A 13,686-nucleotide genomic window follows, 5' to 3' on the forward strand; every position below is an offset into this window, starting at 1 on the left:
GATGGAGTTGGCGGACCACTTGTCAACTGCAAGGTTTAGCCCTCTGATCTCCATTCCCTGGAGCCAGAAAGCTGGATAGCACCAGCCCAATCTTGAGCAGAGTGATGCGTCTCACAATCGGAAGATCAAATCCAACACTCGTGCTGCGGCGGTCTTTTCCTTCGTTCTCTAGCCCCTAGAGTTTTCTTGAAACTTGGGCATCGCAAGTATCGGTGTGTTGTAACAAGACCTCTCAGATTAATAAGGTAATTATGAATACACTGAAAAGAGCCCCATACCTATGTGAAATAATGTGGTTGTCTCGGGGTTTGGGGCAATCAGAAGGTCGTGGCGGTATCAAGTTTATGAGTTAGTCAAAGGGTTACAAAATACACTTCTAGTTTAATATACTGAAATGGCTATTGCTATCAATAACGCAACATTACTATTACGATATTTATTGAAAATACCATGATAAGAAAGCTCTGAGCTAGCTACCAAGCATCATTCAAAGCTCTCTCTGGTAACATCACTGGTGATGTCTCTCTGGTGTATAGCTCGAAGGAGGACCAGGAGACCAACTCGGGGAAGACACACCAGGCGAGACAGGTGTCTTCCTACCAACTTCATACTGAGGGAGCTCGTTCGCACCATATCCATTGCCATGCTGTTCTGCAGGAAGCTCTGTAGGAGGTACTTGTGAAATGGAGATGGACTGGTGAGGACTCATATGGTGCGGGCTCACGGGCTCTGATGCATGGCCCCAATATCCTGTCGATGTGAGCGGACTGACTGTGCTGGGAGGATGTATCAGGTTGCCCCCGTTGACCTGATACTGATTCTGTGTCATTGAGGATTGACGTCTCTCTTCACGACGGCGGTTGACTTTCTTGCCGATACAGAACCATATGAGTAGAAGGATAGCTAGCCCTGCAGCACCGCCGATGGCAATGCCAACGATAGCACCTGTAGCTAGTTTCGAATCAGGGCTGTTTGTCTCGGTTGGCTTTGGCGACGCAGTTGATGTACCCGTCGTAGAGGGGATCGATCGTGTTGGCGAGCGCTCTGCTATCTCTGGCCTGCGTCCAAGCAAGTCCTGCAGCGGCTTGTTTCCCTCATCGAAACCATCCTTTGGGGCCACGAGTTTTGCACCACCTTTCTTGTTTCCACCAGTGACATTGTACACATCGACAGGTACGACGTTCTCAGTGATGTTGGGGTTGTAAATAGCCCAGTAAGTCTCATTATTCCCAGCATTGTTGTTTGTTCCAGTCCAGAAATTGTGCATTGACCAGGCATCATATGCTAGATCGCAGGCGTCTGTGTCGGTGTAGGTGCCTCCGATGACGAAGAGCTGTGACATGTGTTTGACCATATTGCATGATGCGCTGTAGTGGTCGTACTCTGGTGGGAGGGTAGCGTTTCCGTGATGGTCCGGGTATGCCTTCACCCAGATGAACGACGGGAGGGTGAGGATGTAGATGTCGTTGAATGAGGTTGCGTTGACAACGGGGGGTTGCACGCTCAGTCCTCCCCAGAGGTATCTTTGACGATGTGAGCACATGATCCTGGTGATGGAGACAAAAAATGGGGTTGACTTACATGTTGAAGGAAGACTTGTCTGGTGCCCACGCCACATCGACGCAGAATTGACGCCTGTTCTGCGGTATCTCTCCAGTCGTCTTCTGGGTTGACCATGAGTTTCCCTTGGCATCAAAGACAAAGACTTCATCGAACGCCTGAGGAGCTTCCGTGTTGTTACCATAAGGGTCGACAATGCCTCCCAGATACACAAGTAGGCCGAGAGAGTCGCCGGCAGGTATCCAGACCATGCCTCCTTCAGCTCTGGGCTGTTTGCTAAGACTAGCCGCCTGTGTGAACTTTCCCGAGTCGTACGAGTACGTGTAGAAGTTGGAGCTCATGGTTCGGTCGCCGGTCCATCCGCTCATCGAGGCGTTGCTTATCCATCCTCCGAGGTAGTAGCCCATGCCAGTCTCCGAGACACCGACACCAGCGCCGTACGAGGCTACCTTCGGCGGAGGGGTTATATCGGGCGTTCCAAAGTCGTCCCATTTGTCGTAGATTATGTCGTAGCTGATCAGACTATACGGCTCTTGTGAGAAACCGTTGTTCCATTCGCCGCCGTAGAGGTAGAATCGCTTGTTGACGCTGTCGCCCCAGAGTATGCCGCCGTTTACGCTCGGAATACTGTTGCATTGGCGTTAGTAAGAAAGACGATCCAGAGAGTAGGGTTCATCTCACCTGTCGTTCTTGCTTAGGCTGATATTCAGGTCAGGCCAAAGATCGCCGCCTCGTTCGACGAGGTTGTTGAGGTCATGGTATGAAAGCCAGGTATCTGGGAAATAATTAGTGGCCAAAAAGACTTGTCTGGAAGCTCCTGGGCTGACATACTGGAGTAGTTCTCGTGAGTTTGTTGGAAGTCATCAAAGTTGACCCAGCCGCCATCGATGTAGAGCTTGTCGTCAATGACCGTTGTTTGGTGAGCAAATCTTCGGCAAAAGTCATCTTTGGGGTTCTTGGCGGTGGTCCAGTTGACAGTGAGAAGCAGAGCAAGTATAGTTTGAGCGCATATGAACCCAATTTGCTTCCGTATGAAGGTCTCCATGGTCTGTTTCAGTAGAGTCGCAGATGAAATGGGGAGGCTTCGTAACATGGACACTCAACTCCGCACAACAGCGGGAGCCTCCTCTTTTTGAGCCTCCTTCTCATGCCTGTCTCTCTTCGGGTAGAGATCAGGCTCTGCAAATCTGAGGGGAAGTCGGCGCCATTGGGTGATCTAGATGGCGATAGCGCATGACAACTAACAGGGGGTCTCGAGATGAAGGGTGTCTCCTATCAAAGGCTACCGAAAGTGGCACTCGAATTGGCAAGATGGCCAGATCGTCCTGGTTCTGGGCACAATCGATGCCAACTGCAGACGGGATGTGGCTGTTCGGATTGACACGGCGTCCCTGGCTGATCAAGAGGTTGGCGGCGAGCACAAACCTTTCCTTGTGGCTGGTTGGTTCGCACTACGACGATGTTCGCTTGACTGGTGTTCTGTATATGAACCTGCTGTTCAGCATCCTTTGTCATACAGGACATCGCGGAACATGGACGCTGTACGCCAAGTTACTGATGCCAAATAATGGACAAGAAACAGCCGCGACCTAAATGTGCAAATGGCGTTGGGTGGTTGGGTTCGGAGGGGCGGGAAATACCGACAAAACGCCATGGCCTGAGCCAGCTGTTAATAAGAAGGTGGAGAAATATTTGCAGTAGCTCATGCGTGTACATAACCGTACAAAGAAGCATAAAGAGCTCAGCATGGCTTTGACTACAGGAAAAGGTGGTATCAAGTGCAGCAGCATCGCAAATCACAGTAAGTGATGTTCAGGAAATATTGGTGGCGCATGCAGGGAGGTGCCCTCACCGGAACGCCACACAGTTCAGCTTCTGCAGAGGCTTTATGCCGTGACCGTCATCCTTGCACAATCATGACCCTCAGGCCTCGACCTCCGCTTTTCGACGGGGAAATCTCAGGCCTGAACTCACTGGAGCGGTGCAACTGGGTTTTCTTTCTAATGCCCGGGCGGATCGTAATAAGCTGTACTCACCGCGAGACGACCAGAAGGAGTCAAAAGGAGAAGTACGTCAGCAACTTCAAATTCTTCTTCAAGTGGTCAATTTCGTTAACAAATTTTCCGTCTCGAAAATGGATTAAAATACTCATTATTGCCAATCCATCGCAATAGGGGGAGGTATGGCGCTGTGCTTGAAGTGTCCCAAGTAGCTGCCTTCAGATTCTTGCTTCTTCCCTCCCGTCATGTCTTAATCTTTATATCCCAAGTATCCAGTTCTTTACGAATATCGAAAAGGAGAACATTCGTCAGGCTCTCCAAGGGTAAGGCTTGCTTCAAGTCTCTTCTGTGTACTCTTATGTTGACTCCCTCCTCTCTCTCTACGTGACATGCAAATCAACCTTGTGTCGGTCATGCGCCTGATAGTTCTGGTATCTGACCACTAGTTAGACGCAATGAATGACATTCGAGAGTTGCTGGGCATCGTCTTGGTGACGGTAACCTGATCAAATGCTTTTTGAGGTATTTAGGTATCTCCAAGAGCGGGGACATCACGTCGGCCATTGTAAGCCTTTGATATGCATCAAGAATGGTTCTCTGAAGTTCGAAACCTGATGTAGTATATTCCAGGCTTCCCAGGAGCTACCTCCCACAAATCCAGCGTCTCGAAGTCATTCTCAATTCATTCATGTACCGTGTACCATCAAGTATTTTTGCTTCCGTGAGCATCGGCGTGCTTGGTTCTATGTCTTGTCTATTATCATGTTCAGCAATGTATACCCAACCTTGAGGCGCCGTTCTACACTTGGGAATAGCTCGAAGTGAACTAGAGGGGGTCTCGCTTCCTCCATGGCTCAAGAAGTCCCTCGATCTGGGATCCTCAAAAGTCCGTATTTGTTTCTCTACAGACTGGGTTGCTTGGCTCGTATGGATAAGTCGCCATCGAATTACAAGGCAATTCCATAGCGGTTGTAGGCCGCCAAAGGCGTGCTGTACCAGATGCTTAGACTATCTATGAGTCCAAGGTTGAGGTCAAAGAGGCTGAGCAGGTATTCGACCTGGTCCCAGCTTTTCACAAACTCTGTGATGCCACACAGTGTCTTATGGAAGGACATACAATCAAGGATAAAGAGGCATCAGTATCCTCCGATAACTTCGAGAATGTCTGCGTCACATAACCCTTTGATTTGAGGATTTTGCATCATCAAGGTCGGGGTCTTGACTCCACTTCAGCATCAGCTTCGGTGCAATATGTCCTTGGCCAATATTCAGCTTCGCAATGCTCTGCTCGGAAAGTTGAATTATTGATGGCTATTCCTCCTCTTGATAGGTCTCCCTGAATCGCTGAGCTGGGAGAGCCTTTGGCCGTAACTGTTCAATGGAACCGAAAGCTCACCTGTTCAGTTTTGCGGTACGTAGACTTCTTTGTGTACGCTTGTGAACAGAACATAATGTTCTAGTCATCGCTTGATGGAAAGGTCAAGTCTTGGAAAATCCGACGTCTTGGCCCTACGAACCCGGTCCGTTGGGTTCATTTTGCTTCGATATCATGTACAGGATCTGCCAGATCACAGGTGGACACCTGTGCGCAGTGCATAGAAGAAACCATTGGAGGGGAATGATTTGGCATTACTACTTGCCCTTTACCCGCTTTCGTCGCTAGGCACTAGAGAATACTTTGACATTGGCAGCACAACATTAGAGCCAGTGGCAGTGACTCGCAACAGTCCACTAGCGCCAAACCAATAAATGCTCCTCTCCCTCTCTGTTTTGACATTCTTTTTTTCTTTCTTCCTTCTTCATCCTTTTTTCAACATCACAGGATTCCTTCCCTTCTACCACATCAGTCTTTGATCTCTACCAAAGACAACTCAACCTTTCCCTTACCTCAAACGCTCTGACGATCAACCCAGCGACTTGACGTTAATTCCAAACTGGTTATCCGAATCGACAAACAACGTAGCGCTCGCTCGAGTGCTCACCAAAATCTCGGTACGAACATCCAGAAAGGCTGTGGTGGTACATCAGAGAACAATACTAACTCACATACTCTCTCACAGGGAGGCACGGCTACCGTTGCTGTCCAAGCTGTTGAGGCTCTTCTACCAACCCCGATCGCAAGTTACCACCGAAACTATGGAGAACGACAAGACCGACTATGACGATAGCCCGGTCAAGTACATAGAGAGGTTGAAATCTATGATTAACCACACCGACGGCGATGATATTGCTGATCTTATGCCTCAGCGTCAGACACCAGAGGAATGGCTTGAGGCGCTCACAAAACTGGACTTTACAGACTGTGCCTCTGTTTACGAGCTTCAGTCTGACTTGATCGATTATGTCATCGAGAAATTCATTCTGTGCACTGGTAAAGATGTCTTTACTGTTTCGGCATGGCCCGTCGCTATGACTTTAGAGGAACCGCCAATTTCGGATCTCGACAGCCTCCATCCAGGCCTTCTGGCTCTTGAATTCTTCCGCGGGTCCGAAGCTCGACCTGCTCCCTCGGATGAAAGAGTCCCCAAATCATCACTTCCTCCTGTAGTGTTGCCCATAGGACGCTTGCTCAAAGGATACACAACAGAAAGTGGTATTTCAGATTCTGATGCGACTGCATATGTCCTGGTCGTTGATGCCATTACGCCTGGGCATCCTGTGTGGCTGATCTGGGATCGGCTGGCTGGACACGAACCCGAGTTAGATTACGTCCACCCAGACAAACGTGACCCAGTTTTCGGGGGAGTTGGGAAGAACTTTGATGCTGCTCAGATCCTCCCCCGTATCAAAGACTGGCTCGAGTCCTACGGGAACCTCGACCTCAGTCAGCTTGAGGAGTCTATCAAGGCGACTGGCCTCGTCGGTTTCGTGAAGGCTAAGGAGGCAACATTGGGATACGTCACTGAGCTTCTGGGTGAGACTGAATCGCAACCGGCAACCGATGCAATGCATGGCGATGAGATGTCCGATGCTCGCTTCGCCGAGATCCGGGCGGCTCTTGGTAGCCCTTTCCAAGGAAAGAACTTCTGCCCACTTTCTTTCTCCATATGAATACATTCGGAAACTCGAGGAAGCGACCGCTCGCGATAACAGCCTGGATCAGTACCTACGCAAGGCTTGCAGTATCGATGACACTCCGCCGCGCCAGTCATCTCTTGAGTGGCTTCAGAAGCTTGCCATCATAGACTTTGCAAATGTGGAGGATATCTGCGCCCATCGGCACCACTTGAACTTTAACAAAGTTGAGCCTTTCGATCTGGTCGCCAATGGTGAAGATGACTTTATCGTTGGAACATGGCCTCGAGACCTCAGCTACGAAGAAATTGACGGCGAGGTTCACGCGGCACTCCTTTCTCTCGAGACCTCAGCCCTTGGAGCCGGCAAATCTCTTCCTAAATTGATTCTCCCTGTCGGGGAGTTGATGAACAATAAGGCGAACCGGCTTGAAACCGGCTATATCCTCGTCATCGATGCTGTTGCGCCTGGACATCCTGTCTGGCTGATCTATGATCGCAATCGAGTTGATGACTTGGGCGAGGAGCAAATCGTCGTCGACCCGACTCGCAGGCCTTTGATCTTCAAGGGCATTGAACCCAATTTTGACGCCGCCCAAATCTTTCCGAGCGTTCAAGACTGGATCCAGTCCTATGGCAAAGTCGACTTCGCCCAGCTTGAAGAGTCTATCAAGGCGACTTGTATCACCGGTGCTGTGCAGGCCAAGGAAATTCTCCTGTCGGAGGCTCAAGAGCTTTTCCGCCAGTAAATCACCTCCATGGACGACTAATTCGGACATCAGGCGGGCAGTGATGTGCCGCCGAGGGAACAAGTCAGAGACATGGGAATTCTTTTGGACGCAGACACAATCTTTTGAGTGACATTGGGGTCTGCTATGGGCAGGAATCAGAAGGGTTTATTACGGTATTAACAACATCATATGATAGATTCATAGTCGTGAATAAAATGATCCGCCCTTAATCTCATGTGTATTACAATGACCTGACGTGATATAATCTCAACACAGCGGCAAAGCCCTGTTAGCAGAATCTGTGAAAGATTGTCCTGTTACCAACAAAACCCGACCAAAAGGATCCATGCAACACCAAGTTTCCAACCGATTACTCTATCACTCAAACTGGACTGGCTCGACTCGATCAATATTTCTCTTGGTGAAAGGCTCACAGATCACATAAACCTTCTTCTTCGCCACCCTCAATCCCTCCCCATTGTAAGCAACCTTGCGGGCATAAACATTCAGCTCTCGATGAGAAATGACCCCAGAGGGAGGTCTGAGATGCACCATCATGACACTCGGGCATATCTGGCCGTGTTCTCGCAACAGCTTCGCACGAGCGATGGCATCAGCGCGATCTTGATACCCCGGTATGAAGGGTGCACGGGAGCCGGGGTGTTCAAAGATCTCCTCCAGACCTTCTCGAACATCCTCAAGAAGGTCGTCGTATATTGCCCCAGGCATGTCGATCTTGTCTGGGACTTCAAAGTACTTGGGGGTAGCTCGGCGGGGCGTGACGCTCTGTCTGTGCATCTCAACGTCACCGGTTGCGACCCAGCAAGGCGTTCCGATTTCCAAGTCCCATGCCATGATTGATGCTGGCGGTTATATTATTGGATTGGTGATGAGTATGGAGAAGTGTTAGATGAAAAGGTTCTTTAATCGCAGTCACAAAATTGGAGATTATGTTAACGAGGTAGTATGTAGCAGCTAGTTATGTGGTGACGTGCAGAGAATAAAAGAAATCCAGTCCCCGAGAGATTGCCGGGCATCACTCGATACTTATGCGCAATTACAAGCTGTTACGTCGAATTATGGAGCCACTTACGCGATTCACTCTCCATCGATTCCGTAGACTTTTGGCTAATACAAGAAGAGCATCAGATCACACGATCAATGCAGATTTGCATTTTAGCTTACTAAAGTTCTGCGATTGTCACCCAACATCATCCGGAGGATACCGGGTGCATCAAAGGATGGTGAAGCCGAGGAGGAATGTGACCCAGTATCTAACGAACGTCGTACGGGCTGTAAACTGGGTTCGTTTGGCTCGTTTGGCTCGTGTGATAGCGTAAAGAGGGTTTACTTCCAAATACTCGAGTCTCGCCAATTTCGATGATGCTGGAGAGAAATGTCTAATTTTCATCATGATTGACATTTCTGGTTGGGGCCTTACCCCAGAGTGACGGCTATAACGGGAAATGCGAACGGCTGTCAGCCGAGTGCTCATATCAGGAGACGAACGCGGAGAACTGCGGGGTATCTTAACACCACTGCCCCAAGTTTGAGTCTGGAAGAGTCCAAAAAATAGGTTGGATAGCACGTGAAGTGTCATATCATATTTGTTACCATTTCCAGCTTCTTCCGAATTCGGCGATTACCAGCTGGCTTGTGATGCAACGTCTGCGAAATGATCTAGCTCCTTCTATCCGTCCTGGGAACTCATTTTTTTAGAATTCAGCGAAAGAGAGCCTCAGAGCCGACATGGGAATGGTAGGACCAGAACTGTACGTGAGAGGGCCGCCCAAACTCCTCGATATTTAGTTGAGTTAAAGTGTACAATCTGTGCCAGTAATCCGGTCTCGAGAAGACGTCGTTGTTGACTGTCAGACCTATCTAAGGTGCCCAAAAAGGACCTCCGGACCACCAGTAGCAGAATCACCAACACAAGACAACAATCATGCTGAGAGCACTTCGAAGTTCAACAACAAAGACTCATCATTTAGTTAAGACTTGCAGTTTTCACAGATAGTAACCTCGGCGATTCCATTGCCTACTTAGTCCGACAACTTGATTCACAAAAGCACCGGCTTCAAAGCTACAAATAACTCAAGGACATCGGCATGGACCTTGTTTTCAAACTCGACCCTTAGCAAGACAGTGGGGCTCGCATTGGGACTCTCTACAAAAACTACGTCACTACTGGTATGAGCGTTGGCGCAGCCCCAGTCTCATTCTTGCTGCCAGCGGCAGGTATGCTTCGAATTCGAAACCATCAGTGTCAGGCAATTGAAGTCTCAAGATAAGGCGCAGGGGAACTGTGTTCGCCAGACGGCTGCGGGCTCCATAAGTCGGAAAAGAATAATGACGGCTTTTAAAGAAAATGCTAACAACCATTTGGTAGTATTTCATGGGCCATGGGATGGAGAGATACAGTATGGGTGCGGTGTTGACTAAATTTGTTATGAATTCTGAGAGCTTCACTTCAACACCAGCAGTCTTGAACATTTGCGCGGCAGTGACCAATGGTGACACCCTCACTTCTTTCTACCGCAACTGCGATTACCTAATCCTCACGTGACGACTACCATCTTTATATAATCTCTTCTCCTCGATTTCGAATCCCCCCTCCTTTCCTCTCTCTTTATCCTCACTTCTAATGCGCCGCTGTGGGCCGTGATTCACGCACACGTGCTTGGAATCGTAACCAGCTGCCGCCTTTCACGCAAACGCGCTTTGAATCATTGCTGCGACAGGCCCTCACCACTCCAAGTAACCACCTGAGACTTCAACTTGCAAATTCCGCGATTCCGAGCAGCTGTGTTCCGAATCGATATTCCGCTCTCTTCATCATTCCGACTTACGTCGATTCTCAAGGATTCGAAAAGAGGTGCTCGGAACCACGTCAGTTTCTTGCCATTCTTTCATATTCAATCTACATCAGTTTCCCAAACCTATAAGCTCGCTACTCCGCAACAATGGGTGGAAGATTGAGCAACGATTTTGATATGCACGACGACGACCATTTCCTGAGCCTGATGCGCATGTTTAACGAAGATAAAGAGCATGTGGATGACCTCAGAATCTCCTTTCCAGCATGGGTCGAAAGGTATTGCGACTATTCGCACACCAAACATGCACAAACAGGCAACCATGGTTTGAGCGATACCAGTCTCGACATTCAGAGAAAGATGGGTGTCTTGATCAACAAGATGTGGACTGTTAAAATGGAAGATCCAGTTCACCTTTCTCAGTATTGCGCCTTCAGGAGCTTCAAAGAACTCGGCTCATATGTTGATGTTATCGGTAAGTGTTAACATCCTCACTGTTACATTTGTTTACTGATGTTCACTTCCTTCTGCAGTTCCAGATATCATTTGGAAGGCCGCTTTCGTTGCACATGACTACTTCTGTGTGCCTAAAGACTGCGTAAGCTCTGGCAATGACAATTTCTCGCAGGCTTAGGAGGTCATGCGCGGAGCGAGCCAAGCCGAGCAAGACTTCCAAAAGCTTGTCAAACCACTCCATAAAGAATGCTACAACAGTCGAACGCAACATCTACAAACCTTCGCTATTGAAATCGATCGTATCGCACCGATCAGAGTTCTGGTCACCTACCACCGCAACGAAAAGGTTCGGGAGTTCATCGACAAGGTCGCAAAGCTTTGCACGAAGCCTACCCTCATCCCAGTGCTAAACCAGACCGTTTCTACACCTGGCCTGCCAGGCAATATCTCGCCTTGCGCGTTTATCCTAGCACATGCTGTCCAGATACTTCTTTTCGCCCCTCAGGATTGGGACGCCAATCGTGTCTACACCAGAGATCAAGACGCCTACGCTCATCGATTTCCAACCCCTGAAACCATCGGAGGTGGGACAACACCCACTGTTGCTGGACTCTTCTCTATGGAAGACCTCCACCGCGCGATTCTACTTTTCTACTACTTGCTCAAACGACGAAGTGAAAGGAAATGGATCACAAAGAAGGCCCCAGCGAGATCGTCTAAAGCTGGGTTTCCAGGATATCATCATCCTACCTCCCCGTCAGTGGACCATGGTGCACATCACAATCCAAATGAGCCACCGGCGGGCGAAACTTCCCCGAGTGCATCAGATTGGGGTCCACAAGCCAATGAAGTTGATGCTGTTGCGGACAATAATGAACCCGATGATTCCGATAAAGATGAAGGTGAATCTGGTCAGCCTGAGGAAGATGCCAACGAATCAGAAGGGGTTCTTGAAGATGAGAATGAAGAAGAAAGCGAATCCGCACCCCATCAGTCTGGCGAATACAACAGTGAGTCAAATCAGGGCGATGAGGACGAGAATGGGGACGGGCGGGTCAATGAAGATGAAGATGCAGACATGTCCGAAGGTCTGAACGAAACGGAAACCATTGAGGGACTCAAGACCATCACAATCAACACTTTGATTCTGGAATCTCTCACAACCACACGTCCGTCCGAAAGTCTTTCCCAGCGCCTCTGGGATTTGGGCAAGCCTAAAGCGCCTCCGATCTCGTCTGGCAACCTTGACTCTGAGCTTTTGTTCCTCCTTGAACATCATATGCAGCCCGAATTTGAATACGAAGCATCCACATCCATAAAGAACGATACACATGTCCCGTTCGATCTTGGAATACCAGAAATGAAGCATCTGATCAAGCATCCATCTGGCAGTAAGTGGTTTGGTGACTGTTTCAGGCAGGCCTGTTTGGAATTGCTTCTTTGCGTTGCTCTTGAATATTAGCTAACTCATCGTAGCCCCAGAAAATTCGGAGATCAACCAGCCCTCACCCTTAGTCCTCGTCGAAGAGTGTCATTATCAGTGGGGCATCCCTCAATACCCCGAGATCAACGACTCGTGCCCCGCGCAGCCACCAGGGCAAGGGAATCATCCCATTTCAGAATATCCGGAACTCCGCAAGGCCGTCTTGACTTCGTTCGACTGGCGGAACAAGATCCTTCTCGAGTTGGAAGAGCCTCCCTTTCTGGCAACTTTCGAAAACGCAAAGTCTGTCATGAAAGGCCTTCTTGATCCGGAAATCGCGAAATATCAGATCGAGGGGTTTGGGAGTGAAGACGCAACTCCACTTATCGACACGTATAAACTGCTTCGCGATGACCAGACGTGTGGCCTACGATTGCTATTCGACCAGGCCATGGGACAAAGGTCTAGACTTGCACCAACTGATAGGATGGACTGCATTCGCTGGGTTTGCTACTACAATCCAATTATGACTCGAGCTCTGGAGTTGGCAAACAAGTACTGCAGGGACAACAAGGAACGTCTTGTTGTATATGTCGAAGATCCATGGATTCAGTGGTAAGTACACATATTTCCCTCGATCCAGGCAGTCCTGCTTGGAACTGCATGGATACTCCAACGTTACTGACCTTTTCAAGTATTACAGTGGCCTTGTTCGTCGTAGCCGGCTTCAATGTTGGCAGTATCCGGTCCTCGGATACTGGTAAGGAGCAAGTCAAGATCATGGAGCAATGGAAGAACAAAGCCTCCGGCTTGGAGATCCTTGTGGCCAACGTGGATACCAAGGTCGGGGATATTAACCCGCATACAGACTGTGCCAAAGGGCTGCTGTTGAACTGGACCCTTGAACCAGAGCGCATGCTCAAAATCATCAACGACATGAGCAGCACGAGTCAGAAGGAAAAGCCTATCCTTCACATGGTCAAGGTCGCCGGTAGCTACCACGATGTCATTGAGAGAGTCTGTTGCACAAAGTGGGCGATGCAGCTTTCCAAGGACATCAAACTCCCAGAATGGATGACGGGCATCATCCGCGAGATCTGCATCTTTGAGCTGATCAAGTCAACTTGGCACCAGGAATTCAACCGCTACGCCTGGGTTGTGGCGTACGATCTGAAAGGCCCTGACTTTGAGTATCATGATCCTGAATGGCGTCAACTTGGTCATGTTTTCTCTATCGTAGCGAAACTGGCGCTTCATCATCCCGAAGACAAGGAATTTTGGGTCGAGAGTATGCCTATCCTCATAGAACTCTGTTTTCACTTCAACGGTGCATTCGATATGTCAGATCTTCTCGGATGCCGGTTGTGTCTGACGCCCAAAGAGATGAGAAAGTGGTGTCTCCCGATGTTCAAGGCGATAAAAATCGCGCGGGCAGCGCTCGATGATGAACAGGCCTCTGCGCGACGAGAGATGCTGCAACTTGGTGTTGAAGCCAGAGCTGGATATCATGAGGCAGTCACCCGCGGTGGTCAGAAGCGCAAGGCTGGTGATGATGGTGGGGGTGGCGCGAAGAAGCAGAAGACAAGCGCTACTTAGATTCAGTGAAGCATGCTGGATGCGGTTTTGGACGGGACAGATGAGATTGACACAGACATCAGCGCGCGATGGCGGCTGGGGGTTTCATAA

At 49.3% G+C, this 13,686-nt stretch overlaps 4 protein-coding genes; 2 read left to right on the forward strand and 2 right to left on the reverse strand.

Moving 5' to 3' along the window:
* Positions 1-508: 508 nt before the first annotated feature.
* On the reverse strand, positions 509-2,605 carry FFUJ_03790 (uncharacterized protein; the record flags this gene model as incomplete). XM_023572999.1 has 4 exons in its annotated part: positions 509-1,523; positions 1,582-2,187; positions 2,242-2,335; positions 2,392-2,605. 4 exons carry the CDS (start codon positions 2,603-2,605, stop codon positions 509-511), a joined length of 1,929 nt encoding a protein of 642 aa, XP_023427024.1.
* Positions 2,606-5,696: 3,091 nt separating this feature from the next.
* On the forward strand, positions 5,697-7,323 carry FFUJ_03789 (uncharacterized protein; the record flags this gene model as incomplete). XM_023573000.1 has 2 exons in its annotated part: positions 5,697-6,561; positions 6,635-7,323. 2 exons carry the CDS (start codon positions 5,697-5,699, stop codon positions 7,321-7,323), a joined length of 1,554 nt encoding a protein of 517 aa, XP_023427025.1.
* A 360-nt stretch (positions 7,324-7,683) lies between these two features.
* On the reverse strand, positions 7,684-8,160 carry FFUJ_03788 (uncharacterized protein; the record flags this gene model as incomplete). The annotated part of the gene is made up of 1 exon (XM_023573001.1): positions 7,684-8,160. One exon carries the CDS (start codon positions 8,158-8,160, stop codon positions 7,684-7,686), a length of 477 nt encoding a protein of 158 aa, XP_023427026.1.
* A 2,108-nt stretch (positions 8,161-10,268) lies between these two features.
* On the forward strand, positions 10,269-13,596 carry FFUJ_03787 (uncharacterized protein; the record flags this gene model as incomplete). XM_023573002.1 has 5 exons in its annotated part: positions 10,269-10,596; positions 10,655-10,719; positions 10,756-11,968; positions 12,054-12,615; positions 12,696-13,596. 5 exons carry the CDS (start codon positions 10,269-10,271, stop codon positions 13,594-13,596), a joined length of 3,069 nt encoding a protein of 1,022 aa, XP_023427027.1.
* Between the last annotated feature and the right edge of the window lie 90 nt (positions 13,597-13,686).

This window comes from Fusarium fujikuroi, chromosome FFUJ_chr02 (genome assembly GCF_900079805.1).
Source record: "Fusarium fujikuroi IMI 58289 draft genome, chromosome FFUJ_chr02".
Lineage (NCBI taxonomy): Eukaryota > Fungi > Ascomycota > Sordariomycetes > Hypocreales > Nectriaceae > Fusarium > Fusarium fujikuroi.